The 27,468-nt window shown below is 47.6% G+C and overlaps 2 protein-coding genes across 2 annotated transcripts; both read left to right on the top strand.

The window, feature by feature from the left end:
• Positions 1-2: 2 nt before the first annotated feature.
• On the top strand, positions 3-8,557 carry LOC130262405 (multiple epidermal growth factor-like domains protein 6). Its single transcript, XM_056509498.1, has 11 exons — positions 3-153; positions 636-785; positions 899-1,002; positions 2,018-2,235; positions 4,423-4,643; positions 5,079-5,225; positions 6,053-6,057; positions 6,141-6,247; positions 6,401-6,552; positions 7,714-7,882; positions 8,476-8,557. The coding sequence occupies exons 1-11, from the start codon at positions 3-5 to the stop codon at positions 8,501-8,503; spliced, it is 1,452 nt and encodes a 483-aa protein (XP_056365473.1). The 3' UTR covers positions 8,504-8,557.
• Positions 8,526-25,007, top strand: LOC130262404 (uncharacterized). The gene is made up of 23 exons (XM_056509497.1): positions 8,526-8,584; positions 9,788-9,933; positions 10,261-10,386; positions 11,085-11,264; positions 11,970-12,194; positions 12,534-12,660; positions 12,929-13,128; positions 13,451-13,663; positions 15,017-15,162; positions 16,184-16,311; positions 17,692-17,824; positions 18,057-18,189; positions 18,872-19,024; positions 20,209-20,335; positions 20,496-20,707; positions 21,397-21,559; positions 21,693-21,775; positions 22,466-22,626; positions 22,832-22,967; positions 23,284-23,444; positions 23,527-23,605; positions 24,095-24,232; positions 24,593-25,007. The coding sequence occupies exons 1-23, from the start codon at positions 8,526-8,528 to the stop codon at positions 24,634-24,636; spliced, it is 3,273 nt and encodes a 1,090-aa protein (XP_056365472.1). The 3' UTR covers positions 24,637-25,007.
• The last annotated feature ends 2,461 nt before the right edge of the window (positions 25,008-27,468 follow it).

Below are 27,468 nucleotides of genomic sequence, written 5' to 3'. Positions count from 1 at the left end.
CCATGAGCCAGAGCTGCTCCTGCTCCAAGGTTCTCACCATCTGCCTGCACAAGATGCTTATCTGCTCCCCCAGCACTGAGATTTCTGTGGTCACTCTGACAGTAAGAAATTCAGCCATCACCTTCCTGGGGACAGAGGCTTGTCCTTTCTCAGGTGAGCAGTGGAAGCAACAGGGAAGGAATCACTTGGCTGAGCTAATGTGAGTTTTAGCAGAGCTGGAACCACAACTGATAGCCTCAGAATCCCAGCTGAGATTTTTAATGGGAAGCCTTTGTTTTTCCCAGGCATTTAATTCAGGACTGACTCACCTGTGTGGTAAAATGCTCTTTTTTCTGAGCCTGAACTTCAGAGAATTCATACTTCCCAATGCTTGGTAGAGGTATATGAGGCAGGATATCACTGTGTTGGGTTTCCATTGTCTCTGATCTGGGCAAAAACAGTTCTGAAGGACCAGATTCTGCATCATCACCAGCCAGACCCCACTGCTATCCACAGGGACCCTCCTGCCCCAGGGGATCTGCTTTCCCATGCCCCATGTCTGGCTGGACAAACAGGGGAGGGAGCTGCTTCTGTTGGTGGAAATGTGATTCCCTGTCAGAGTCCCTCCTGAGTGAGCTTCTGCCCTTGTACCCCAGGTCCTGGAGCACAAACTCCTGAGCTGTGCCCTGCTGGCCATTTCTGCCTGCCAGGGACCACCTTCAGCACGGAGCATCCGTGTCCCAAGGGCACCTTTGGGCCCAGGGCTGGTGCCACCAGTGAGTCTGACTGTGAGCCCTGCCCCGCAGGTGAGAGGGGACTGAAACAGGAAATGTGCAAAAAAATTCTCTTTTCACACAACTGACCCCTCCACTGCCGTTCCTTGCAGCCCCTCCCCTCCCATGGCTCTTTTTTGTTTCAGGGATGTATTGCACAGCTCCAGGCCTGTCCCAGCCATCTGGATTTTGTTACCCAGGTTATCATTGTGCCAAGGGAGCCATCAGCCCAGCCCCCTTCAAGCACAGGGTGAGTGCCAGGCAGCAGCAGCACAGGGACCTGGGCACCTGGGGAGCAGGGCTGGCCTGTCACCTTCTCCTGCACTAGAACACGGGGTCTGACATCTCTTCCAAAATGTGCCATCAGGGACAGCATAACCACCCTTCAGGGGCCCTTTTCATACCAATGCTCTTTGTTTAGTTTCAGAGGCAGCAAATTTTCAGGACTCAGTCCTGCATGCCCTGTTGTCCTGGTTTGAAGGACAGGTGTCTGCCAATAAAGGCAAAAGCTTCTCTTTGAAATGGAGAATGGAAACCCCCTCACTCCCTCCAAATTATTATAATTTGGAAATTAAGGGGCTCTCAGGCAAATATAGGGGAATTAGGAATAACAGTTCTTTACTAGGAAAATTAAAATAGAAATGCAGTATTACAAAGAACAATCCCAAACCCTGCCAGAGTCAGAATCCAAGCTGACACCCGTCAGTCAGTCAGGGTGTTGGCACAGTCCCATTCAATGGTGGCTGCATCCTCCTGCAGTGGCAGATGTGGTTCAGCTGGAGCAGTGCTCCTGGAGAAAGTGCAGTTTTCCTCTGAAGGTGCAGGGATGATGTGGAAAGGTCTGGTTTTCCTCTGGAATCCAGTGGAAAGAAGGTCCCTTGGTGTCCAAAATCTCAGTTTTTATCTGGGTAGGAAAGGCTTGGCTCCTCCCCTGGCTGGAGCATCTCCCAGAGGGATGATGGAATTTTATCAGTCATGCCCTGGGACTCACTGGCCATTAACAGGAGATATCTCCTGGAGGGAGGATGGGCTGTGGGAAAGATAAAGATGATTGCCCCAGCTGGTTTAAAGATGGCCCATTAGCTGATAATGTGTGCCAGGAGATCAGGGTCACTGCCCCACCCAGCTGCAGCAGATGGGACAGAATTCACATTTCTGGCCACATCCTGTACTGCAACCCAAGACACCTGCCCAGAACCTCTGTCTGTGCACCCTGTGCCAATTCTCCTCCTCATAACCCTTTCCCCTGTATTTCCCTCATCCAGGTGGACTCCTCCAGCCCTGCCCTGCCTGGCAATGACATCTGCCCTGTGGGCCACTTCTGTCCCCGTGGCACCGGGCACCCCTTGCCATGTCCCCCCGGCTCCCTGTCCAGCGCCCTGGGGCTGGGGGCAGAGGAGCAGTGCCAGCCCTGTCCCCCTGGGAGGGTCTGCAGTGGCCCAGGGCTGGCTGAGCTGGCCCAGACCTCGCTGTGTGACCCAGGGTGAGTGGCGCTGGCACTGGCACTGGGCAGTGACCAAGCACAGCCTTGCTGCGCATTGTAGTCAAGGGAAATCCAAATTTCCAAATCCTGGGCTTGTTGTCAGCCCTTTGGTGGGGATGTGGCATCTCCCTTTAGGTGTTTCAGAGTCACTCCTGTTCCCTTCACGTTTGCCTGAATTCTTATAAATATTTCTTCTCTGTTTTCCGTGAAAAAAAATCATTATTATTAATAATTTCCTGCTGTAAACCCTTTATTTAGCCCCCTAATCACAATTGCTGGGAATTTAATCTTTTTTTTTTTCTCATTCTCCCACAAGGTGGTGCAAGAAGCAGGGACAAGGCACATTCCCAGCCTGTGTGCAGTGCCCTGAGCAGCGTCTGTCCATCTCATGAGCCTCAGGGCAAGAGGCTGCAGAAATCTGATTTATTTTATAAGTATAAGAGAGTCTTAGAAGTGATTTCAGTGCAGTGTAATGAGATTTCCTGAGATTTCTGAGAGCAGCTGGCTCCTGAATGGAGCAGAGAAAATCACAATTAAATTTGTTTGGAAGATGAAGCTGAGCTAGGAATACGAGGGCTGCACTGAGAAGGACTGAAAATTATTATTCTTGGGAATATGAAGGATTTAACCTGTCCTAGCAGAACTTTAGGCCTTCCCAAAATTTCCTTTAACCCTAAAAGTTATTACAGCCTTACTGCAACAGTAATGATCAAGATTTTCTGGATGCTAATGAAATACAAATTATAAATTATAAATGACCCTTGACTTCCAAAATCCGTGCCCCTCAACAGGGAGCAGTTTGATGCTTTTCAGCACCTTTACCACACAGCATCCATCACTCCTCAGAACCTGCTGCTCAGTTGGAATTGGTCTTGTTTCCAGGAAAAAAAAAAAAAAAAAAAGAAAAAAGAAGCTGGTTTTCATTCTGTGCTGTTCCTTTTACACTCATTTGTCTTCAAGAGTGGGAACTTTTTCTTCTCCAGAAACTACATTGCTTGGGATGGAATCGCAGATCTCATTTCCTTGTTGCTCATCTCTTAGAACCATCATGGTTTCTGAATTTCTTCATCTTTGCTTGTTGTGAGGGGCTGGGAGGGAAGTAAGAGAGCACTGGGGTTAAAAGGAGGCTCAGCAAAGTCACCAGGGACTGAACACCTTTGCCCTGTGTTTTGAAGTAAAAATATTTTCATTTTCAAAGGCTTTTTTTTTCCAGAATAAGAACACTTTCCAGGAAACCTGGTGTAAAAAAGCCTTTTCCCAGGGTTTTCAGGGCACAGCTGAACCAAGCTGAGTTTTCCAGGGCTGGCTCTGGGATCACCTGGGATGGAGTCAGTGACTCAGGGGTCTCTCTGAATTCTTAAGAGAGAAATCAGAGTGCAGGGATTGAATTAAAGCCTGTAGATAGACTGAAGTATATTAAGCCACTCACACATAAGGTAGATGTGTAAGTTTAAGTTTTAGGATAAGTAAGTAAGTCAGTAAGTTTTAGTATGAGCTCTAATGCTTTTAGTAAGTAAAAAGTTTAAATACCAAAGTAAAAATGCAAGTTCTAGTGAAAATTGAAAAACATACTGATGTTTTCATTAGAGGCTCCAGGACCGTAGTTTTAGACAGTGCTTAGACATAACAGAGCTATAGTGAGAATATTGCTGACATTTTTCAGATAGAACAAGACAGATTGTATGCATAGTACATATGTAACCTGGCATGTTAAAAACTAAAATTCTAATAGGTTAAGGAGTGGTGGTCTGAGTTTGCATCTTAGCTTGTTAAGAAGATTCTATATAAGAGTTGGTTTTGGGGAGAGTTAGTGCCTTTTCCTGCTTTTCCTGCCATTGCTTTTTTTCGTTTTTGTTCACTGTCAACTCCAACACCCCAAAAAAAAAATAAATATAGAAGCTGTTGCAGCATCATTGGCCCCACCGGGACCACAAGAAGCATCTTCTGCTTCTATTTAGAACTCTAAACCAAAACTTAGCATAAACTTTGATGTCTGTGACTGTACCTTTTAAGATTAATATACTTCTGCAATAAATAACCTTTTAGCAACTATTAGCTACATTGCTCATTTAAGATAACCCAACGAAGTTGGTGCTTAAAGCACCAGAAGCCTTAACCTCACAATAACCTCACAACCTGGGAGCTCCTTGTTCCAGGTGGATTCTCTCTCTCTCTCTCTCTCCCCAGGTATGTTTGCCTGGAAGGAAACTCCTCTCCGTGCCCCTCGGATGGGATCCGTGGGTACCGCTGTCCCAGCGGCTCCTACTGCCCGGCGGGCTCGGGGCTGGAGCTGCCCTGTGAGCCTGGCACCTTCAGCCCCATGCCCGGGGCCAGCAGCTGCCTGCCCTGCCCTGCTGGCACCTCCTGTGGCAGGGCTGGCACGGTGCAGCCCCTCACCTGCCCCAGAGGTGAGCACAGGGGACTGGCATTCCTCTCTCCAGCAGGGAATGTCTTTCCCCCTTCTCCCCTGCTTGTCACCAGTGTCTCCTTGTTGTTATAAGGACAAACAAAATATTTCTTTCTCCATGCAAAATACCCCCCTTTTATTCTCTACAGCTTGTATTTATTTATATGGTTTTCTAAAGGCATTGTGTTTAATTCCAATTAGCTGGTAACTTATGGTAACTCAGTTCTTTGGTTAGTGTCTGCCGAAAGCTTCCCTCTCTAATGATGTTTACATTCTTGTCACCTAAACAGATGTTTCACAGGGATTCTTTCTTGACAGAGGTGCAGATTCTTTTCTGTTAGCTGTACTTGGCCAGAACAGCCTGAGCCGTGATTTTACAAGAGTACCAAGGCTGTTATTTTATAAGGTTTTACCTGTATGAACATCTCCATCCCAGGGTATTTCTGTCCCGGCCGCACTGCTGTCCCTGTGCCCTGCCCCGAGGGGACAATGAGCCCCTTGGAGGGGGCACTGGCACCCACAGCCTGCAGGCAGTGCCCCGTGGGCAGCTTCTGCAGGGGAGAGGCCAACTGGGAACCTGATGGTGAGTGTGGCTGATAACAGGGCTGGAGAGTGGGGCTGGGGAATGTGGGGAAAGGAGAAATACCTCTGTGAATGGGGTAAAGGCTACAGCAGGGCACCCTGTGGCTGTGCTTATCAGCCCCCTCTTATTCTAGTTCATTCTTCCCACTGAGCAATTAGTTCGGTTCTATCATTATTTTATTTGGTTTTATTATTATTAGTTATTATTAGTTATTATTTATTATTATTTGTTATTGCTTACTATTTAATTTTGGTTTTATTACTGTTATTATTTGGTTTTATTATTATTTTTATTTTTATTTAACAGTTATTTCTGTTACTGCATTGCTTTTCCTTCTCTCTGTTAGTTTTTGGTTTTGTTTTTTTTTCTGCTTTGTCTTCCTTTGCTTTAACATTTAGTCTCTGCTCTTTCTGTCCTCCGAAATGCTTCCTCTCCCATTTATGCACAGAGTGATTTTCCTTGTGTCAAAGCTCCAGGCTGGATGCCTGGAAAGAAGAGAGGCAGAATTAAGCAGAGTGTAGGGAAGCAGTCAGAGAGGAGATAAGGTGAGCAAACACCAGGTGAGGCCAGAGCAAGCAGAGAAAGGGATGGAGGCCAGGGGTTAATGGGGAGAAGGAAAGGCACAGGCAGGTGAGCAGCCCAGGCTGTCACAGAGAAAATCCAGGACAAGGCTGGGCTCTGGATGCTCTGGGGTTACCTGCACCCTGTGGGGTGTGAGGAGCTGTGGTGAGCACCCCTCTGTGCTGCTCAGGGCTGTCTCAGAGATCCAGGATAAGGCTGGTCTCTGGCTGCTCTGGGGTTACCTGCACCCTGTGGGGTGTGAGGAGCTGTGGTGAGCACCCCTCTGTGCTGCCCAGGGCTGTGCTCGGCCGGGTTCTTCTGCCAAGGAGGAGCCACCGATGCCACCCCCCATAGGACCCCTGGCTTCCCTCTCAGCGGGCCCTGTCCTCCGGGACACTACTGTCCCCAGGGAACTCCTGTCCCTGTTCCCTGCCCAGCTGGGACCCTCAACAATGCCACTGGTGAGTGTGACCATCCCAAAAGGTTTGTCCTGGGGTGACCTCAGTGCTGACCAGCTGCCCTGAGGTCAGTGGCCACGTGTAAGTGGTGGTGGCCAGATGTGCTGCTGCTGCTGGGGGTGCCCTGGGTGTTGTCCCCTGTGTTTGTCCCCTCAGGAGGTGGCTCCCAGGACAGCTGTGTGCCCTGCTACCCCGGGGCGTTCTGTGCCAGCACAGGGCTCAGCTCTCCCACTGGACCCTGCTCCGAGGGCTTTTACTGCCCAGCCAACTCCAGCTCCGTCAGCCCCACGGCCTTCCCGTGCCCCAAGGTACGGCTGGAGTCAGGGTTTGGGTTAGGGTTTGGTTTGGGGTTGGGGTTTGGATTAGGGTTTGGGTTTGGATTAGGGTTAGGGTTTGGGTTAGGGTTAGGGTTTGGATTAGGGTTTGGGTTTGGGTTGGGGTTAGGGTTAGGGTTAAGGTTAGGGTTAGGGTTTGGGTTAGGGTTAGGGTTTGGATTAGGGTTTGGGTTTGGGTTGGGGTTAGGGTTAGGGTTTGGGTTAGGGTTAGGGTTTGGATTAGGGTTTGGCTTTGGGTTAGAGTTAGGGTTAGGATTAAGGTTAGGGTTAGGGTTTGGGTTAAGGTTAGGGTTAGGGTTAGGGTTAGGTTAACCCTAGCTGGCACAGGGTAACTGGGTAACCCTGCTCTGGGAAGGGCTGTTCCAGACTCACTGTGGGACAGGGTCATCCACACCTGACTGAGACACTGGGTTTGGGTTTGGGTTAGGGTTAGGGTAACCCAGCTCTGGGCAGGGCTGTTCCTGTCCCACAGTGACACAGGGTGACCCACAGCTGACACTGGTCACATCCACACAGAGGTTTGGGCCATTCTGGGATTTATGCAGCCCCTAACTTTGGCAGATGTTTGCTGTGGTTAAGTAAATACTATTGTTGGATACATACCATTAGCAGATATTTAGAATACAGACTTGATAAGGGAGAGACCTTGCCAAGCTTCTAAATGAGAGGAACGATGCCTTAGGTTTTTAGATTTTATATTTTTCATCCATTTGTAACCCTGCAGTTCTTTAGTGTAGAACTCCAAACTCCATATCCAGTGGGAGCTGCTGCTCTCCCATTTTGGGCAGACACAACAATTCCTCTCCAGGCCTGGCAATCAAGAACACTTCACTGCCTCAGGCCTAAGAGATGGAAACAAAAGTGAGTTGGGAGAGCAAACTTGGGGTAAATGACTTCATTACCTGAAGCTGTAATTGGAAGATTAACCCCCAATATGCAAATGGCCCAAAGTTATCAAAGTGTGAAAACCTGTGACCCATTGTCCATTTTGGATGCAGCCCCTGGGGGGCTTTGTCTATCCTTAATGAAGGCCCTTCAATATATAGAACTGTTTTTATTCTCTTAATTTTGTCTGGTCTCTGGTTTTGGTAGCCCAGAAAGTCATCAGTGTCTCTCCCTTCTCTGTCCCTGCAGGGTCACTTCTGTGGCTCAGGCTCAGCCTTCCCCAGGCCATGCCCTGCTGGGCAGTACCAGCCAGCCCCAGGCTCTGCCTCCTGCATCCCATGCCAGAGAGGATTCTACTGCCAGGAGATAGTGACAGGGGACCCCAGGCTGTGCCCACCCCATTCTTACTGTCCCACAGGTACTGTGGCACTTGCCAAGGGCTCAGGTGTGTGTGCCTGTGACCCCAGACATGTGCAATCCCGAGTGTCTCCCCCAGGCCAGGAGATGGGGAGGTGACAATGAGCCAGTGTGGCATAGTGGCCACCTGAGAGTCACCTGTTACAGCTCCAGAGCCTTGTCACAACACTTATTTATTTACTCATTGATTTATTTAAAATTATAGGTTAAATATATATAGATTAAATAAACTACAGGTGAAATATATATTTATATAGAATATATTTTATGTATTTATAGAAAATATATTATATATATATTTATATATAATATAGTATATGTGTAATAATGTGTAATGTATTATATCTTACCTATTATCTATTACCTATTATCTAGTATCTCTTATATATTCTCATATATTATCTCATACATTATCTCATACATTATCTCATACATTATCTCATATATTATCTCATATTATCTCTTACATATTATATATATTTATTTATTTTATATATAGGTTAAATAAATTATATGTTATATATATTTTTTATATGTAAAGAAATAATAGAGGTTTAAATAGGTTTATTTTTGTCTCTGTGCTCTCCCTTTTAGGGACACGAGTTCCTCTCACTTGTCCTGAAGGCACCTTCACTCCTGAAAACATGAGTGGCCTCTGGAATGAGAAGGAATGCCTGCCTTGCCTGCCTGGTCACTACTGCAGGTTAGGATTCAGATCACCCTGGACTTTTTCCCTTCCTCTGGAGCACTTTGACATCCTTGTTTCATCCAAGTTCTTCCCAGATCCTCTCCTGCATTTCTTTCACTCAAGAAATACAAGTTTAGCACAGAGTTGGGTACAGAGGCATTGGATCTGTGGGTTCTGGGAGGGAAAAGCAGCCTGGCATCTTCGCTGTGTGTCCTGGTTTGAAGGACAGGTGTCTGCCAATAAAGGCAAAAGCTTCTCTTTGAAATGGAGAATGGAAACCCCCTCACTCCCTCCAAATTATTATAATTTGGAAATTAAGGGGCTCTCAGGCAAATATAGGGGAATTAGGAATAACAGTTCTTTACTAGGAAAATTAAAATAGAAATGCAGTATTACACAGAACAATCCCAACCCTGCCAGAGTCAGAATCCAAGCTGACACCCGTCAGTCAGTCAGGGTGTTGGCACAGTCCCATTCAATGGTGGCTGCATCCTCCTGCAGGGGCAGATGTGGTTCAGCTGGAGCAGTGCTCCTGGAGAAAGTGCAGTTTTCCTCTGAAGCTCCAGGGATGATGTGGAAAGGTCTGGTTTTCCTCTGGAATCCAGTGGAAAGAAGGTTCCTTGGTGTCCAAAATATCAGTTTTTATCTGGGTAGGAAAGGCTTGGCTCCTCCCCTGGCTGGAGCATCTCCCAGTGGGATGATGGAATTTTATCAGTCATGCCCTGGGACTCACTGGCCATTAACAGGAGATATCTCCTGGAGGGAGGATGGGCTGTGGGAAAGATAAAGATGATTGCCCCAGCTGGTTTAAAGATGGCCCATGAGCAGATAATATGTGCCAGGAGATCAGGGTCACTGTCCCACCCGGCTGCAACAGATGGGACAGAATTCACATTTCTGGCCACATCAACCCAACACACTGTGCTACAAAGAAGCACCTGCAGGAGGTGTGAGTGGCATTTCTGAAGTCATGGGAGTAATGCAGAAAGTCCAGCCTGGTGGAAAGCCACCCACAATTCCATGTACAGCAATGTGCTACATTCATGGAATTTGAACTGCCTCAGTTAATCACCTACGTGGAAAAATGTGTCTATTTTCTCTTTCATGTCAAGTTATTTTTCACTGCAAACCTTGCAGAGCTCCCAGTGTCCATACTCTGCTTTTGCACCACCCCAGCAGCTCCGAGTACACAAATCCTTGTTTTCCTCTCTGGTGCAGGCACGGAAAACTGGAAGGGAAATGTGCTGCTGGATATTTCTGCCTGGCTGGGAGCACTCAGGCTGCTCCCCAAGGCCTCCCCTTCTCCTGGCGCTTCCTGGCCGGGTGCCGCTGGGGCCAGGTGTGCGCAGGGCTGTGTCCTGCAGGTGAGTGAAGATATCAGTCATAGCTGCAGCTCAGAATTCACTTGCTGCTAACCAAGTTATGTTATATTATATTGCATCATTTATTATGTTATATTGAATTTAAATTGTCATTGCTCATTGATTTCCTCATTTTCGCCTCTTTTCAAACCAAAGTGTGCCAGACCAAAAAGGAATTTATGGTGCTGAGCTGCCAATCCAAAAGAGTTTGAAGGCTCCCAACAGCTGTGGAAGTTCATTCCACAGCAACAGCAGACTCTGGCTCAGTCATTTTTGCCGCTGGAAGATTTGTATATTTTATTTTTATGTCTTTTCCCCCCGCTTGTGTAGGTTACTACTGCTTGGAGGGGTCTGAGGTGCCCACTCTGTGTCCTGCCAACACCCTCAGGGCTCTCCCAGGGGCTGGCAGGAGGGAGGATTGCCTGCCCTGCCCACCAGGCCACTGGTGCAAAGCAGGTTTGGGTGGGAAACACTGGGGGAAGGGGAGGGGAGGGGGTGGGAGCTGCTTTTTGGAAGAGTTTTGTGTATCCCTGATTATCCAGCCCCATTTTCCTCCATTCCATTTTTCCCAATTTTTCACCCATCCTACATTCTTTTTATCCCATTTTCCTTATCCAATCCCATTCCTCCCTATCCCAATCCCATTTTCCCAATTTTTCCCCCGTTCTGTCCTGTTTTCCCCACATTTTCCCCCTCCCAGCCCATTTTTCTCCTCTTTTTCCCAATCCCAGCCCCATCTCCCCCCATTCCATCTCCATTTCCCCCACTTCCCCCCATTCCAGCCCCCTTTCCTCCCATTTTTCCTGATGCCATTCCATTTGCCCCCATTACAGCCCCATTTTCCCAATTTTCCCCCCTTCTGACCCATTTTTCCCACATTTTCCCCCTCCCATCCCCTTTTTCTACCATTTTTCCCAATCCATCCCCTTTTCCACCATTCCCACCCCATTTCCCCCTCATCCCAGAGGATGGCTTGGATGTCAGATGTGGAATTGTGGAGTCCTGGCAGCGATGAGTCCTGCAAAGATCAGAGTCAGTGACTTTAAAATCCAGTGCCATCCCTGGGTGCCACCTGGCAGAGGAGGGGCTGGGGTGGCGCAGGAGGGCACAGAGCACTGGGGACACCCCTCAAACCTTCTTTTTTTGGTTTTTAGGGGACTCTGAGGCCCATCTGTGCCCATTGGGACACTACTGCTTTGGGGGCAATGGCAGTGACCCCAGCAGTGTGCTGTCCCCCCAGGAGTGCCCCCCACACACCTTCCGTGGGCACCCAGGAGCCAGGAGTGTGGCAGAGTGCCAGCCCTGCCCACCAGGGTACCACTGTCCTGTGTCAGGTGAGAGTCCTTGGTGCCACTGTCCCCTGCCAGGTGAGAGTCCTTGGTACCACTGTCTCCTGTCAGGTGAGTGTCCTGTGTGTCACTGTCCCCTGTCAACTGAGTGTCCTTGGTACCACTGTCTCCTGTCAGGTGAGTGTCCTGTGTGTCACTGTCCCCTGTCAAGTGAGTGTCCTTGCGTACCAGTGTCCCCTGTCAGGTGAGTGTCCTTGGTGCCACTGCCCCTGTCAAGTGAGTGCCCATGGGTGTCACTGTCCCCTGTCAGGTGAGTGTTCTCAGGTGTCATTGTCCCTTGTCAGGTGAGTGTCCTTTGTCACGTAAGTGTCCTTGGTACCACTGTCCCCTGTCAGGTGAGTGCAGGGCAAAGCCAGCTCTGGGTGACAAAATTCCTTCCCTTTAACCTCTCTGGGTGACAAAATTCCTCCCCTTTCCTGCCTCTCTGTGACAAAATTCCCTCCTTTTCCCTCCTCTGGGTGATGAAGTTCCTTCCCTTTCCCACCTATGGTGACAAAATTCCTTCCCTCTCAGGCCTCTAGGTGACAAATTTCTCTCCCTTTTCCTGCCTCTGGGTGACAAAAATCCCCAGGAGGAGACAAGGAAAGGGAGAGAGAATTCCTGCTCAGAGCCAGCCAAGAGCCTTTCCCCAAAATCCCCCCTGGCCACCCCACCTCCTTTCCTCTCCTCACTCCCTTCTCTTCTCCACAGGCCTGACCAGCTTTGAGGATTATCCCTGTCCCCCTGGCTACTGGTGCCCTGGCAAAGGGGACACTTTCCTCTGTCCAGCTGGCACTTCCAGGATCCAGCCTGGTGCAAAATCCTTGGAAGAGTGTGATCCCTGCTCACCTGGATATTACTGCCCGGATCCAGTGCAGACAGGGCTCCCCAACACCCAGGGAATACCCTGCAAACCTGGCTATGAGTGCCCAGCAGGTGACACCACTTTGTTTTCCTTATTCCCAGCCATTTCTGAGCTTTGGTCAGCAGGGATTTAGCAGTGACTCTCATCCCATTCTCCCAGGTCTCCCTCCCTGTTTTTCTTTAGCTGAGATTGCCAAGGAAGTGGTCTGGGCTTGGAAAAGGAGGAGATCTTTTCATGCAGGGCTGGGCATTGAGGTGTCAGCATTCCATGCTAAAAAATAAACTGGTTCCCAATAGTTCTGTGCCCTTCTGGGAGAGAGTTTATGGAAAAGCCTCCTTGCTCTCTGCCTCCCAAACAGATTCTCTGCTCTGGGAATGCCACACCAATGCTGTTCCCCTGTTTCTCCCCAGGGTCAGTAAATCCCAAGCCCTGCAGGCCTGGCTCTTACTGTGCTGCTGTGACAGGAGAGCCTCCCCTGTGTCCTGCTGGCTACCACTGTCCTGAGGGCTCCTGGACTTACACCAGCCCCGAGCAGCTGTGAGTACCTGGGGCTTGGTACAGTCCCTAAAAACACCCAATATTGGGAATTGTGCCTGGGATCCAGCCTAAACCATGCCCTTTATGCATGCTGGTGGCTGCAGTCATGGATTTGGTGACTGAACAGGGAGGGGGATTTTGAATTTCTGCTTAGCTTGGAATCAGATGAGAATCACTTTTAGTTTTGCTTTGTGTTTTCATTGATCATTGAATCCAGAAATCATTCTCGGATATTTCCTTCCCTTTCCCTGCCTGTTCTGACTCCCAGGTGTGTGTTCCCATACTACTGCCCCCCGGGCAGTGCCCACCCCATGCCCTGTGAAGGAGGGCACATGGCCCTCAGCCTGCCTGGCCTGAGGGGCTCAGCTGAGAGATTCTGCAGAGTTTGTGCTGCAGGGACCTTCCGCAGCGAGCCCCTGATCTCAGCACCCTGCCAGCCCTGCCCAGCTGGCTTCACCTGCCCACCAGGTACACTCAGCTGCCACGGGGAGTGGGGCAACAGAGCAGCTTCAACTGGGAGCAGAGAGTTTTGAGTTCTGTGTGGGCAAAGCTCTCATCCTATGCAGTTATAAAACGCTGGTGTGCGCTGTCACGTGGGTTCACCACTGAGAGAAAGAAAAACTGAGATTTATATTTAAATATGAATTGGACTGAGAAATGCTGATCTGTATTTATACAGACTGGTGTCTATGTATAGAGAGACGTATGTAGATGGATCACTGGGACAAGCAAGTGCTCTCTGCCTCTCTCCCGGCACTTGCTGGGTCCCTAATGCCCCTCCTTTCCCCAGGCAGTGACAGCTACCACGAGCAGCCTTGTCCCCGTGGCCACTACTGCCCCGCGCTGTCCCCTGCCCCGCTGCCCTGTCCCCCAGGCACCCACGGCAGCACCTCCTTTGCCAAGCACCCCGGGGACTGCCAGCCCTGTCCTGCTGGCACCTTCAACCACCTCCCTGCCCAGGCTGCCTGCTTCCCCTGTGGCAGCTCTTCGTCCTCTCAGCCAGGTGAGTTTTTGTGTGTGACTGGGATTTTCCCCTCTGAGGTGTTTCCTGATGTTCCCAAGCCCAGGGATCCTCCTGGAGCTGGGGTGCTGCCCATGCCCAGCTGCTGTCCCCCTGTCCCACCCAGGAGGAGGATTCCATTTCAAAGCTCGCTTTTTGCCCCTCTTACACTCTTACCCAAGGGGATTTGATCTCCTTAAAGGAAAAGAGAGCTGAGCAGCTCTACTAATTCTTGCTCTATCATGGCTTTGACAGTGGTGGAGTTTCACCAAGATCCCTTTAGCCAGGATTTGGGGGGGTTGTATTAAATCTAGAGATGCTTTTGAGCCAAAGTTGGGCACTGAGGACATGATAAAGGCTGGAAACTGGGAAAGTAAAGAGTGCTTATTCCTCACTTAGAGTATGTGCAGCACTGCCCCAGTGCTTCAAATCAGATGGATTTGAGACTGTTGAGGCACAAGAGAGGGGCTTGGCAGCCCTGCCTGGCTGGGTCCTTTCCCCATCCAGGGCCTTAATCTACAAATTAATGGAGAGCTTGTCAAAACCTGCTGCCAAGGAGCAGCTGAGCCTTTCTGCATCTCTGGCTGAGTAGGTGCTGCAGGAGATGCTCTAAGGCTGTGTTGATGCAGGCTGACCCCAGCTGTGCCTCAGCTCTGCCCTGGCAGAGGGGCACAGACTCCAGCAGGGTCCCTGAAATGAGCAGTGGGGTTTGCTAAAGAGTTCTGAGCACAGGAGCTGCTCTTTGTTTTTTTAAATTATTGTTGTTGTTGTTGTTGTTTGGGATTAAATGTTCGAGAAACAGTATTTTTTGTTTGGCCTTAGATGTTTATTAATTCTTATTTATATTGCAGTGAGTTTAATAGTACTTTTAGTTAACAAGCTAAAAATTGAGACTTTTTTTTACAAGGCCTTTTAAGGATTAAACTGTTTAATTAAGAATGGGCACTTAAATTTTATTTTTACTTCTAATGTAATAGCTAACTACTCGTGATTTGCAATGTGGATTTTTCTATTTAATTACAAAAATACTATTCAGACTCATGAAGAATAGGTGAAAAAGAAAAAAACTTCTGTTTTAAAACCTCCATTTTGATTTATATATATTGTTATATCCTAAAACTTTAAAATTTTTACTGTGTGATATTACACACTTGTATTCAAACTACACACTTGTGATCCTAGTACAGTTATTCAATTTTAGAAGCTTTTTCCACAGCCACAGGTCAAAAGATTTTTGTTTTGTTTTGTGTTTTTTTGTGGGTCAGTGTCTGTTAGCACAGAAAGTCTAAAATTCTCAGTTTCCAGCATGGTTTTTCCAGGCTGTATTCCCAAGCCCAAACCCAACCTCTTCCCCAGGTGCCACCAGCTGCAGCTGCCATGGGCTGAACAGAGCTTTCCAGCACTCAGATGCCTCCTGCATCTGCCAGGCAGGTTTTGTTTATTATGATGAGAGAGGCAAGAAAGACCCTGACAGCAACAGTGACCAGGATTGCAGACCTCAGGTAAAATCAGGCTCTGAACCAAAAGTGTGTGATGTGCAGGAGAGGGGGAGTGTTCTTAAGCTAAGCCAAATAAAACTTTTAGATGTTTTGTTGGCACTTTCTTGTAGGAGTTTTCTTTGCCAGGATCTTGTGAGGTTAAATTTAAATTCATAAGGAATGGAGGTAAAGGATCCTTCCATGCCAGGGCAATGGGAGCAGCAGTGTCTTACATGGATGGCAGATGCAGGAATTTAAATCTCCTTTAATATGAACTTCTTCTTTAGAACTGCAATGGGCAGGGAGACACTAAAACCGATTCTTGTTTGTATCTTGCATCTTGTCACTTTTTCCCTCTTTTTGAATGAACTTCTGTAGTGCAAAACCACCTCTTGACATGGGTTCCACAGCAAACTATAGTGTCAAAATTATACCCTGGTTCTTTCAAGTATTTTCTTACAGCTGAAGGAAATTAGAACCTCATGAGGGGTTGGGAGGTGAAATTATTGTGTGGTTTCTTCAATGCTTTTGTTGTTGGATTGATGCCTGGAAAGGCTGCCTGGAACAGAGGCTGGGCAGTGTTAAAGGGATAAAGCAGGGATTTGTTGAAAGCCCTTCACAGGATTCACCTTGGGCAGTGCAAGAGCCTGGCTGTGGCTCCACCCAAGATGGACTCAGTCACAAGTTCTCACACTTTTATCAGTTTGGGTCCATTTCCATCTTGGGGTTCATTGTCCAATTCCAGCTCCAGGTTCTGCAGTCCCATCCTCCCAGATTCTTTCCTTTGCACTTTTTGGGGCTGGAGCTGCAGCAGTGTCCTTGGTTCTGGGGCAGGAAAAGGATTGTTTTGTGTGAAGTTTGTTTTGTGAAGTTCAGAGTTATATCCTAAGGCAGCACAGAATCTGGAAAATGCGAAAGCTCAGACTAAAGGCATCAGGGTTGTGTTAATGTCAAATGTCTGGATTGCAGCAGTGGGGAGGAGGAGATTTTGAGGGATGTGCAGCTCAGCTGAGCCCTGGGGCCTCTCTGGTGTGTTTTCCTGCAGGTGGATGAGCTGTGTGCCCCTGGGCAGGTGAGGCTGGCGTCCACGCGCCGCTGCGCTGCCCCCGAGCGCCATGACTGCACCGCCGCCTGTGGCCCCGCGGGAGGGCAGCTCCACGCACAGCTGGGCATGTGAGTGCTCCCCTCACAAATCATCCCCAGTTAGCCCTGAGGTACTGATCCCATCAGGTCCTGGCAGGGTTGGGCTGCGGGAGGGTTTTTTTTGGGAAATTTTCTGTCGGTGTGATGCTTGGAGAGGCTGCCTGGAGCAGAGGCTAGGCAGAGTTAAAGGAATAAAGCAGGGATTTATTAAAAGCCTTCAAGGGATTCACCTTGGGCAGTACAAGAGCCTGGCTGTGGCTACACCCAAGATGGACCCCAAGTCACAAGTTCTCACACTTTTATGAGTTTTGGTCCATGTCCATTTTGAGGCTAATTGTCCAATTCCAGCTCCCAGATTCCATCCCAGATTCTCTCCTCAATTCGCTGATGTTTGCACTTTTTGGGGCTGAAGCTGCAGCTGAAGCTGCAGCAGTGTCCTTGGTTCTGGGGCTGGAAAAGGATTGTTTTGTGTGCCTGAGCTGGGAGGAGAACTTGTTGACACTTTATATGAAATTCAGAGTTCTATACCAGTGCAGTGTAGAATCTGGAAAACATGAAAGCTCAAACTTAGGCATCATCTCCTCCCAGTCTGAGTTCCTGTCTGTGGAGGTTTGTGCTTTTAGTCCTCAGCCATTGGTGCTGCTCATCTCCCTGGAGAATATTTCCCATATTTTCAACATTACCTGGTGGTTCTGTGTCTTGGGTGGAGACTCCACAATCACCCAGTGACAAGGGAGGGTGGACAGAGCTCACATTTTCTGAGGTGTGTGACTTTCCCACGTGCCTCAGGCTGAGCTCCTCTAAACTTGATGGATGCTCTGTTAGATTTAGGCCAGAAATTAGAAAATCAATCTTTATTCCTCCCCACACATCTTGAATCATCATAGAAAGGTTTGGGTTTTGAGGGACCTTAAAGATCGAGTTCCAACAAGAAATAAATCCTTGTCCCCCCTTCAACTTCTTCAATGGTTTGGGTTGGAAAGGACCTTAAACACCATCTAGTTCCAACCCCCTGCCATGGTCAGGGAGATGCTGAAACCAGTTCTTGTCACATATCACTTTCTTCCTCTTTGTGAATGAATTTCTGAGTTGCAAAACCTCCTCCTGGCATGGGTTGCACAGAATTCTGGCGTGTCAAAATCATACTCTGATTCTTTCAACCATTTTCCTGGAGGTGAGCTTTGGGGAGGGGTGCAGTGCTCTGTCACAGGAGTGAGGATGGGTTTTGCTGAACACCAACCAAGCACTGTTAGTGGGGTGTCACATTTTGGCCCTGAAGAGCAGAACAGGGAATTTTTTTCCATGAATACAGAGTAGGATCATCCACCCTGTGGGCTGTTACACACTGGGGCTCTGCTGCAGCTGATTGCTGGGGGATCAGGGCTGACCAAGGATTTGTCCCTTTTGCAGATGTCACTGCAGGCAGTACATCTCTGCTGAGGAGCTCTGTGACCAGCTGTGCCTGCTGAGAGCCCCACACATCTCCCTGGGCTTTGGCAGCCACAGAGAGCTGCTGCTGAGGGTCAACCAGGGGCAAGTGAGGGTAGGTGTGGAGGGAGGGATTGCTTCCTAAATGTGCAGGTTTGGGAGAGCCCAGGAATCACAGTGAATAAAGGGACTCCTCCAGGTGAGGTTAAGGTTTGCTGCATTATAGAGAAACAATTCCTGAATTATAGGGGAAATCTCCTAGAGCAGCTTTTTACAGCTGCACTGAAGGTTGACCACAAAGCAGGGTTGATTGAATCAATGATCAGAGCTCCCTCTGCTTCGCACAGGAGGTGTCCAACGTTCTGGGCCCAGATGAGCACGTGCAGAGCAGCCAGAGGGTGCATTTGGTGCTGTTCAGTCCCCAGGGAGTGCTGGGTTTCATTGTCTCCAGCACAGAAGTTCTGGATGCATTTCTCATGGGTAAGGCTTGAGAGGGAACCCAAATTCCAGACACACTGAGCCATCCATTTCCTCCCATGCTGGCACAGCCACTGGACAGCAGGTTGGCAGAGAGGGAATTCATTATTAGATGCTCCAAATTATTTAGAAAGCAAGGAAATACCTTGCTGTGTCTGGGAGTAGACAGTGAGGGATTCACTGACTGCATGGGTAACTCCTGGGAATGGATTTAGATAGAGATTGTGGGATTTTGGATTTCCAGGTGTTGCATTTTGGACTATAGGAGAGCAGCAAAAAGGAATTTAAGGAAACACTACACTTTATAGGGTAGTATGTGCAAAAAAAATAGAAAAGACTCATTGGTCCAAGAAGGCAACATGTCTTTGAAAACATGCTTTCTGCAAAATATCACGAGACACTCGCACAGCTCTCACATCCTGCAGGTGTACAATCAGTGTTATAAATCTTGTCCTTGTGGAGGCTGAGAAAGGCTTTCTCCCTGCTTCCCAGAAGCATCCAACAGCATCCAGGGAAATAGAAGGAAACTGCATTTGGAGGCAAATCTGTTGGCAGGTTCACGGGTTTGGCTGTGTGAGCTGTAATTGCCCACAAAAACAAAATAAATAATTCTTCCTTGCCAAGGGTCGGGTGTTGCTGCCCACTTTGCAGGGTTCATTCTGTTTTTTTCTCTTGCCTGTGGCAGGAGATTTTTCCTGGGATCAGCTGCTGCAGAAAGGGCCCAGAGTCCAGAGGAACTCCCCCAAAGACAGCCAGGCCTTGCCCCTCATCCCTAACCCAGTGGTGTGTCTGGAGGCTGGGGACACCATCCTTTTCCAGCTCAGCATCAATTCCCAGGGTGAGTGTGGCTGGGGCTGAGCATGTTTGTGTGCCCAGAGCTGTTCAGAGCAGTGGCTCTGTGCTGGGCATCCTGCATGGACCCATCCCTTCCCCTCCTGCATCCCAGAACTGCAGGCTGGTCTCTGCCAGGGGCTTACCTGCAGGTTTTCACCTTTTTGGATTTCTGTGGGGTGAGATAAAATTGGTCCTGTGTTAGACAGCATCAATCTTTGTGGGACAGTATTAAACTCAATTAAATGAGCTGATGTTGCATATAGGGAAAACCTTATAAAAGAAAGGTATTATAAAATCAAGCCTTGCTCAGCTGAATTAACAACTGGTCTGTTAAGTCCCCATGAGAAAGAATCTAAGAATGAAAATCAGTTTGCATAACAATTTATTCTTGTAAGAAAAACAGGTTGTACCTCTGAAAAACAAAAAGTCTGTCCATGAGAATCCACAAAAAAATATGTAAATACTTGTGTAAAGAGTCTTAGCACAAACACCTTCCAACCAATGAACTGAGTGGCAAGAAAGTTACGAACCAATTAAGGTTCAACATATGCCTTTGAAAACTATAAAAAGGGGCTGTAACATTAAAGTGAGGCTTTTTACCACTAAAACTGTGAAGTATTATGGCCATTATGATTCACTGTTAATGTTATAAGCTGACACACACATATATATAGTGTTTTATATATATATATATATGTAACATGTTATGTAAAAATATGTTATATATATGTTATCTATATATAATGTAATATATGTAATGTTTCTATCTATATTACATATTTAATTGCAATTCTAACATTATATAACATATAATATTATATAATATTATATAATATTATAATATAAAGTTAATATAATATAATATAATATAATATAATATAATATAATATAATATAATATAATATAATATAATATAATATAATATAATATAATATAATATAATATAATATAATATAATATAATATAATATAATATAATATAATATAATATAAAGTTAATATTCATATTCTGTATTTAATTTTAATATTAATATTATATATTTAATTTTAATATCATATATAATTTTATACATATATAATGTTGTATGCATGGCCCTATAAAAGCAGCCCCACAGCTCTCTGCCAGCCCAGTGCCAGCTTTCCTAGTGGGGTGGCTCAGAGCTGTGACCCTGTGCTGCCCCACCCCCAGACCGTGCCTCCAGCCATTACCCCGTTTACCAGAAGCAGCATCTCTACAACAACAACCCAGGCTGGGATTTCGGACCCTTCCGGAGGCTGGAGCACCTGATCCAGGAGACTCAGCTCAACCTCTCCTGGTAACAGCTGCTGTGGGCAGGACTGGGAGGCAGTTTTTGACAGAATCAGCAGGTCCTTGGTGCTGAAAGCACCAAGTTTTTGCTGTGTTTAACCATCCTCAGAGATGGAGGCTGAAGCAAGCTTGGATCAGCTGGGACCTCCCTCACTTCTCTCCTCCAGGTTTGCCCACGTTTTCCTGGAGCCTGGGACATTCGTTTTCAGGGACAGCTCTGTGCAGGAACATTTCCTGATTGTGACAGTGAACCAAGCCAACGTGAGCTGTGACCCTGGGGACGTGTCCTTCCAGCCCTCCTCCCTGTTCCAGCTGGCCAGACACGGGATTCTGAAGCAGCAGGATCTGAACTTGGCTCCCAACTGGACTGCCATCACAGGTACAGCCAAAACTCTCAGACACCCACCTTCAACCTCCATTCTTACCCCTGACCTGTCTTGTCCTCTGTAAGTGTGTTTAAACAAGCATTTTCTTTGGAAATGCCACCAAAACACTGCTTTGTCACCTTTAATCCCTTGCTCCTGTGGAGCTTCCCAAAGTTGACTTTGCCCTCTGGCCAAGAGCCTGCCTGTGCAGGAGCTGAGGTGGTGACAGAGGGAAGGAGCAGTTGTGCTTCACCCCACACCCTGTTTGAAGAGTTCAGGTCACCAAGGGCTTTGTTTTCCTTGGTTGGAGAGCAGAAAATGACAGTGTATTTCCATGATAAACCCAGCTGAAATTAAATTCATCATCTCAAAGTTGACTAAGAGCTCAACACAAGGTCAGGTAAGGTCTTGTATGGGTGTGAGCACTGTGCACACACCAGTCCTTCAGTGGGTGGCCAGCAAACAACAGAAATGAAAATATGGTGTGCAAGCACAATCCTGGCTATAGAAAATACATATATTTTATGTATTATTTATAAAACTTATAAACTGGATCCTCCAGGCCTGAAAACACTTTGCTCCTCATCTACCTGCCCCAGCTTCTCCCCAAAGCAGCAGAATGAAATGATTAGGAAAGGTGCTGAATATTTTTTGGGTTTTTTTGTATTTTCTCACTTCTCACCCTCCCTCCTGGCTTCCCCAGCGATCCTCTTTGTCCTGGGCTTCCTTGTGGTGGTGCTGACCACCCTGGCCATCGTGTTCCAGCCTGCTGGCCCCAAAATTAGCCCACTGAAGAGCTGGAAGCCACGATGGAGGAGTCTGGGGGAGCCACACATCCCACCAGAGTACATCCTTCTTAAGGACAGGTAAAGACCAGCCTCTGCAAGGTCCTGCAAAAAAAATCTACCCAAGAAATCCATCCTCTGCTTGAGCTGGGCTGGGCTCTGGTCTTACTGAGAAAAATTAGATGCTCTTCACCCTCTCTGCCATTCTCTCCAGCCTCAAGTTCTATCAGATGCTTGGTCCTCGTGGATCTGGAGAAGACGTTGACTCTGGAGAGAAAGGAGCAGTGCCCAGTGCAGGTAAGTGCTGGGCCAGCCTCAGGTGTTCTCCTATTGGTTTTTGACCCATTTTCCTCTCTCAGGTGCAATATTTTGATGCCTGCTCACCCAGAATTTCCTGCACTGTCAGGAGGCCACACAGGCACTTTGCTGTGCACATTTCCACAGGCTCACATTCTTCCACCCTGGGTTTATTCCAGGGAATTTAACCTCCTGTCATTGGGATGAGTTGGAGATTTTCCTCTGAGGAGCTGAGTGAATTCCCAGCCTTGTCAAGCGGCGAGTCCAGGTGACGGGTGAAGAAAATAAAGATTTACAGTGTTTTCTTTGGCTTTGTCCACTGATTATTCTGTTCCCTGACGGCACGTGATTCTGTGCTCCTTTGCTTTCTGGGAATGAGCTGGGCTGGGGAATTTCAGGATGCTCAGAGCACAGCAGAGCCCCAGCCCAGCAGATGGCAGCAGGTGGTGATTCTGGGAGCAGCTCTGGGAGATCCCAGCAGATTTCTGGACAACCCAGGAGCTGATAGTGACACTCTGTCATCCTTCCCCTCGCTGGGGAATGAGACCTTCTCTCGCATCTCCTCACTCACCCATTCTCCTTCCTCACAGAACACAAAATTCCTATGGACAGGCAGCAGCTTGTGCAGGAAATAAACTCAAATAACCTGGTGTCCAATGTGTGAGTGTGAGCCTTTCCCTGGTGTTTCAGAAAACAGCTCTGCACCCCGGCTGCTGGAGGATTTCAGTGTCCGGACCCTCTATGACAAGCTGGAGGATCAGAATTTGCACCTGGCCTCTCAGCTGGCCAAGCACAGGATGGACGTGCTGGGCTTCCACAGTGGGGTCAGCCAGAGCATCCAGAGCCTCATGGTCAGTGGGGATAGGGAAGGGAGCCTTGGAACCATGGAAATTTTAAAATAAATTATTGCCCTGAAGTGAAAGTTTATCAAAATGGGTAGTACTCCTTTCACTAGATTATTTTGGCATAAAGCAAAATTTTCTATAGTTTTATACGAGGGGCTGAATGTGGATTCTGAGGTTTGCAAAATATAACACTGCTGCTTTCTGTGAACAGGACACGGTGCAAGCTGTGGATTGGGAAGCCCTGAAAACCTTTTCCAGGCAAGGGATTTGTGGGCTGGAAGCTGCAGAGCAGAGCTGGGCAGCAGTGGGTGCTGAGCTGAGGGATGGACACTGGAACTTCCAGCCAGGTGAGAGGAGCAGGGTGCAGAGCAACAGGAGCAGTGTGAGGGCAGCAGCAGAAGCACTGAAGAGGCTAAAAAAGACCTTACAGAACAAAAAATTTTTCTGTAAGAGCTGACAGACTGTCTGCACCTGGGCTCAGTGAGAGGAGAGGTCTGGCAGCTCAGGGAGGGGTGAACACAGTTATTTGGAAATGTTCTATGAAATGAGGCAGCCTGAGAAATTTCCAGAGAAAGGGTCCTGCTCTTGGTGCTGTTCTGGATTTAATCAGTTTTCCAAGTGGTTCTGGGGAATCCCACTGAAATTTCGTGTTGGGTTCATCAGGGGCCCCTTGGCAAGAGGTGACAGAGTTAATGAGAGCTCTGGAGGTGCTGCTTGGGAAAGCTGCTGACAGGGATAGAGCTGCAAACCCAGAGATGGAGCTCGGGATCCAAGCTCAGGCTGCAGTGGGAGCTGCACCCAGTGAGAACAAACCAGAAGGGCAGGTGAGCTGCAGGTGTCAGCCATCCCTCACCTTTCTGGGAGTTCTTCCATTTCTTTAACTTCTGAGCCCTTTCTATCCCACAGGATCCTGAGCTGTCTCAGCTCTGGGAGCTGTTCAGCATGAAAGATGCTTTTTCCAGCCTGCCTGGGCATGAAGAGCATGGTAAGGGCAGTGCCACAGCTGGGAAGTTCTTTCAGAGGAGGCTGATTCTGTGCTGAGAGGGTAACAGGGCAACACAGCAAATGTCGAATTACTTTTCCCATTTATTCTATTTTTTACTTTCATATAATTTTTTTATTTTTATTTTTTTTTTTTTTCTGAAATGCCATCTCAGGGCAGCCACTTCTGCCTCATCTGTCCCCCTGTAGAGAGAAGTCAAGGAGTTTCCATCCCTTTAAATCCTTTTCTGTAGGAGAGAGGTCAAGGAATTTCCATCCTTAGAGACCCTTCACACTTTTATATTAAGTGACCATCTGTAGGGAAGAGTGTGGTGTCATTGTAATAATTAAATGCTAATTTGGGGAGGCCAGGAAGATTCTACACCATCATTCTGTGATTCTCACAGCATTCCCTCTGCCCAGGACAGTATTTCCTTTTGCAGCCATGAAGAGTCTCTTCCTATAGGCTCAAAAATGCCCCTATTTGTTCCAGGCTCAGATCCCCACTTGGTTTATCTGACTGAGCTGGAGGTGGAGGGTCTGGTGGCAGCTTCCCCCCTTGCCAAGACTCTGTGTGAGATCAAAGAAGCTTTGGTGAATCTGCAGCAACCCTCAGCCCTTGGTAATTCAGGTAATGCAGCTGTTTTTCTTCATGTGTGCTGGTTTGGAGCAGTAAATAAACCAGGAGTTCAAATAAGCAGGATTTTTTCTAAACTGAACATTTTCCTCCAGCAGCTGCTGAATATTTTAGGCTGTGACGCTCAGTGTTTGAAATTAATAACGGTGTGGGTTTGGTGTAATTAGGGGAGGATAATTTGCATTAGTTTGAAATTCAGATGCAGAGAGTTTGCAAAGCCTGAACCTGGATCCTGCAGCCCCTGGGCAGTGCTGAGGTCCTGCCCTGGGTTATTCCCCTTGGATTTGGCTGTGGTGGTGGCTCTTGGTATCCACTGAATTTCTACTCTGCTTTTATTCTGAATTTCTTTCTCAGGCAGCAAACATCCAACCAGCCTGGGGAGCTCAGCCCTCTTCTGACTGCTGGATTCCTGGGATAAAAAAAGAGGAGCTGCATTCTCAGAGCATTGAAGAGACAGAAGCAGGAATATTTCATGTTCTGCACAGTAAAATAGCCACCAACTCATTTCCTGGAGGAGCTGAACTTATCCTGGGCAAAAAAGTTGGATTGGGGAGGGAGGAGGTGCTGGCATAGAGCAGCTTTACCTGAAGTATCAGAACAGACAGATTTAATTATGTATTTGGTCAAATATGTGATGAGGCACCCATATTCTTTTTTCTTAACCTTGAAATATTTTCACATTTGCTGTGGATTATCAATAATTTCCAGGCTGGAGAAGGAGCTGAAGTCCTTGGTGTTGCTAATTGTGTGGTTTTTGTTGTTAAGTCAATAAAACAATAAACTGAAAACTACTGGTGGTATAACAACCTCAATTTACCAATGTGTTCTTTGTGCCTTTCTGATCTCTGATGCAAAGGATATTTGTGAGCTTTTCAAGCATTTCAGAGCCATCATTTTGAGCCTTGCCCAGCACCCCTGCATGGCCAGTGCATGTTTCAAACACAGTAAATTCTGCTGGCAGAGACCTCAAAGGTCTCTACAAATGTGATTTTTCTGAGTGAAGATACACTGAAATTTTTCCTGCAGGGATAGCTGCTGCTGTGAGCCTGATTTTTAATTCTTTAATGTTCTTCCTACCATTCTGCTTCTCTTGCCCTGTCTGTGAGAGCAGGGCTGTGAGGAGGGAATTGTTCATGGGCCAGGAGGAGAATCCCCTGCTCCACATCCCTGAAATCGAGGTGAAGGGCAGCAACACCAGACCTGAGCCAGCACAAACCCCCACAAATCCAGCCAGCAGCAAAGCCAGTTCTCCTCTCACAGCAATATTTACTGAATTGTTTATGTGTGAGGAGCTTGCTGAGCCCACTCCTTGCTGGTTCCTGTGTTTGCTCCTTGCATAACCCCAAAGGTGCTCACAGGGTGAGATTTGGGTGCCCAGGAGCCAGGACACCTTTGCTTCCACTCCTGGATCCAGAGGAACTCCAGGATTTTGCCACTGCTGTTGGTGGTTCCACATTTTCCAATCTTGCTCCTGAAAAACAAAAGGTTTGTTCAACTTCCTGTGTAGTTTCACCCTGGGAGAATTTTGGGGCTTCCTGGCAGCTCAAAGGGATTTTTTAGGAATGGGAACAGGCAGGTAAGCACTGCAAAACCCCTGCAGGTCACTTTTGGGAATGTAGCAGTGAAAAAAAAAACCCAACCTTGCTTTGTTTTTTCATGTTTTCAGCAGATATGTTCCTAACAGTCCTCCACAGAGGTAAGAATCTATCTGATAACCAAGGGAAACTTGGGTCCCAACAGGTGACAAAGTTATCTCTGTCGTTTGTGGCTCCAGATCCTATTTGTAAAAGGCAGGGTGGAAGGCAGCTGTAAATAAAATATGTCAAATTTTTATTGTAGCAATAGTTCAATGAGTAATTGGTTTGTTTTAAATCAAACCAAAGATATGCATGTGGAATTTTGTTCTAAGGTTTTTTTACCCCGTTTTTATTTTCTTAACTCCAGTTGTAAGTTAAAAAATCAGAGCTTCAAAATATTTTGGGTCTTTCCCCCCTCGCCACAAACTCAAAGGATATCAACATAACACCAGGGTTTCACAGAGTTTCTCTCAACAGCTCCTTGCAAAGATCTAATAAAAGGAGGAGTGGTGCAAGCACTGGATTTATTACACTGGTGAAATATTTGCTGCTGAAAGCTTTTTTTTCCAGGGTGTTGTGGAACCTCCTGAAAGCCCAGCACAGTCTGGAGCAGCAGTGAAGTTATCAGGAGAGTTCCCTGGGACTGCTGATAACAGACATGGAGTGCAGGGTCAGTGTCCTGGTTTGAAGGACAGGTGTCTGCCAATAAGGGCAGGAGCTTCTCTTTGAAATGGAGAATGGAAACCCCCTCACTCCCTCCAAATTATTATAATTTGGAAATTAAGGGGCTCTCAGACAAAGATATGGAAATTAGGAATAACAGTTCTTTACTAGGAAAATTAAAATAGAAATGCAGTATTACAAAGAACAATCCCAACACTGCCAGAGTCAGAATCCAAGCTGACACCCGTCAGTCAGTCAGGGTGTTGGCACAGTCCCATTCAATGGTGGCTGCATCCTCCTGCAGTGGCAGATGTGGTTCAGCTGGAGCAGTGCTCCTGGAGAAGGTGCAGTTTCCTCTGAAGCTCCAGGGATGATGTGGAAAGGTCTGGTTTTCCTCTGGAATCCAGTGGAAAGAAGGTGCCTTGGTGTCCAAAATCTCAGTTTTTATCTGGGTAGGAAAGGCTTGGCTCCTCCCCTGGCTGGAGCATCTCCCAGTGGGATGATGGAATTTTATCAGTCATGCACTGGGACTCAATGGCCATTAACAGGAGATATCTCCTGGAGGGAGGATGGGCTGTGGGAAAGATAAAGATGATTGCCCCAGCTGGTTTAAAGATGGCCCATGAGCAGATAATATGTGCCAGGAGATCAGGGTCACTGTCCCACCTGGCCCAACAGATGGTGATAGAATTCACATTTCTGGCCACATCAACTCAACACAGTCAGTTGATTTGGCATTTGGAGAAGGGTCATGGGTTTTCCTTGGGTTCCCTTGAGCTGTGCCTCTTACAGGGAATCAAAAGCCTGTTTTCAACACCCACTGCCAAGTTCAGCCTCTCCTGAGAGCTGTGAGGAGGGAGGCAGGGCTGGGCTCCTGGGGAGGGAGCTCTGGGCTGCTGGTTCCATCCTTCAGGCTGCAGCTGCCAGAGTATCACCTCTGCCCCAGAGTGCTCCTGGTGCTGCTCATGGCACTGAAAGGCTGCCCCTGGG

Source organism: Oenanthe melanoleuca, chromosome 24, assembly GCF_029582105.1.
Source record: "Oenanthe melanoleuca isolate GR-GAL-2019-014 chromosome 24, OMel1.0, whole genome shotgun sequence".
Taxonomy (NCBI): Eukaryota; Metazoa; Chordata; class Aves; order Passeriformes; family Muscicapidae; genus Oenanthe; species Oenanthe melanoleuca.
This window is presented reverse-complemented; position numbering and strand designations above follow the sequence as displayed.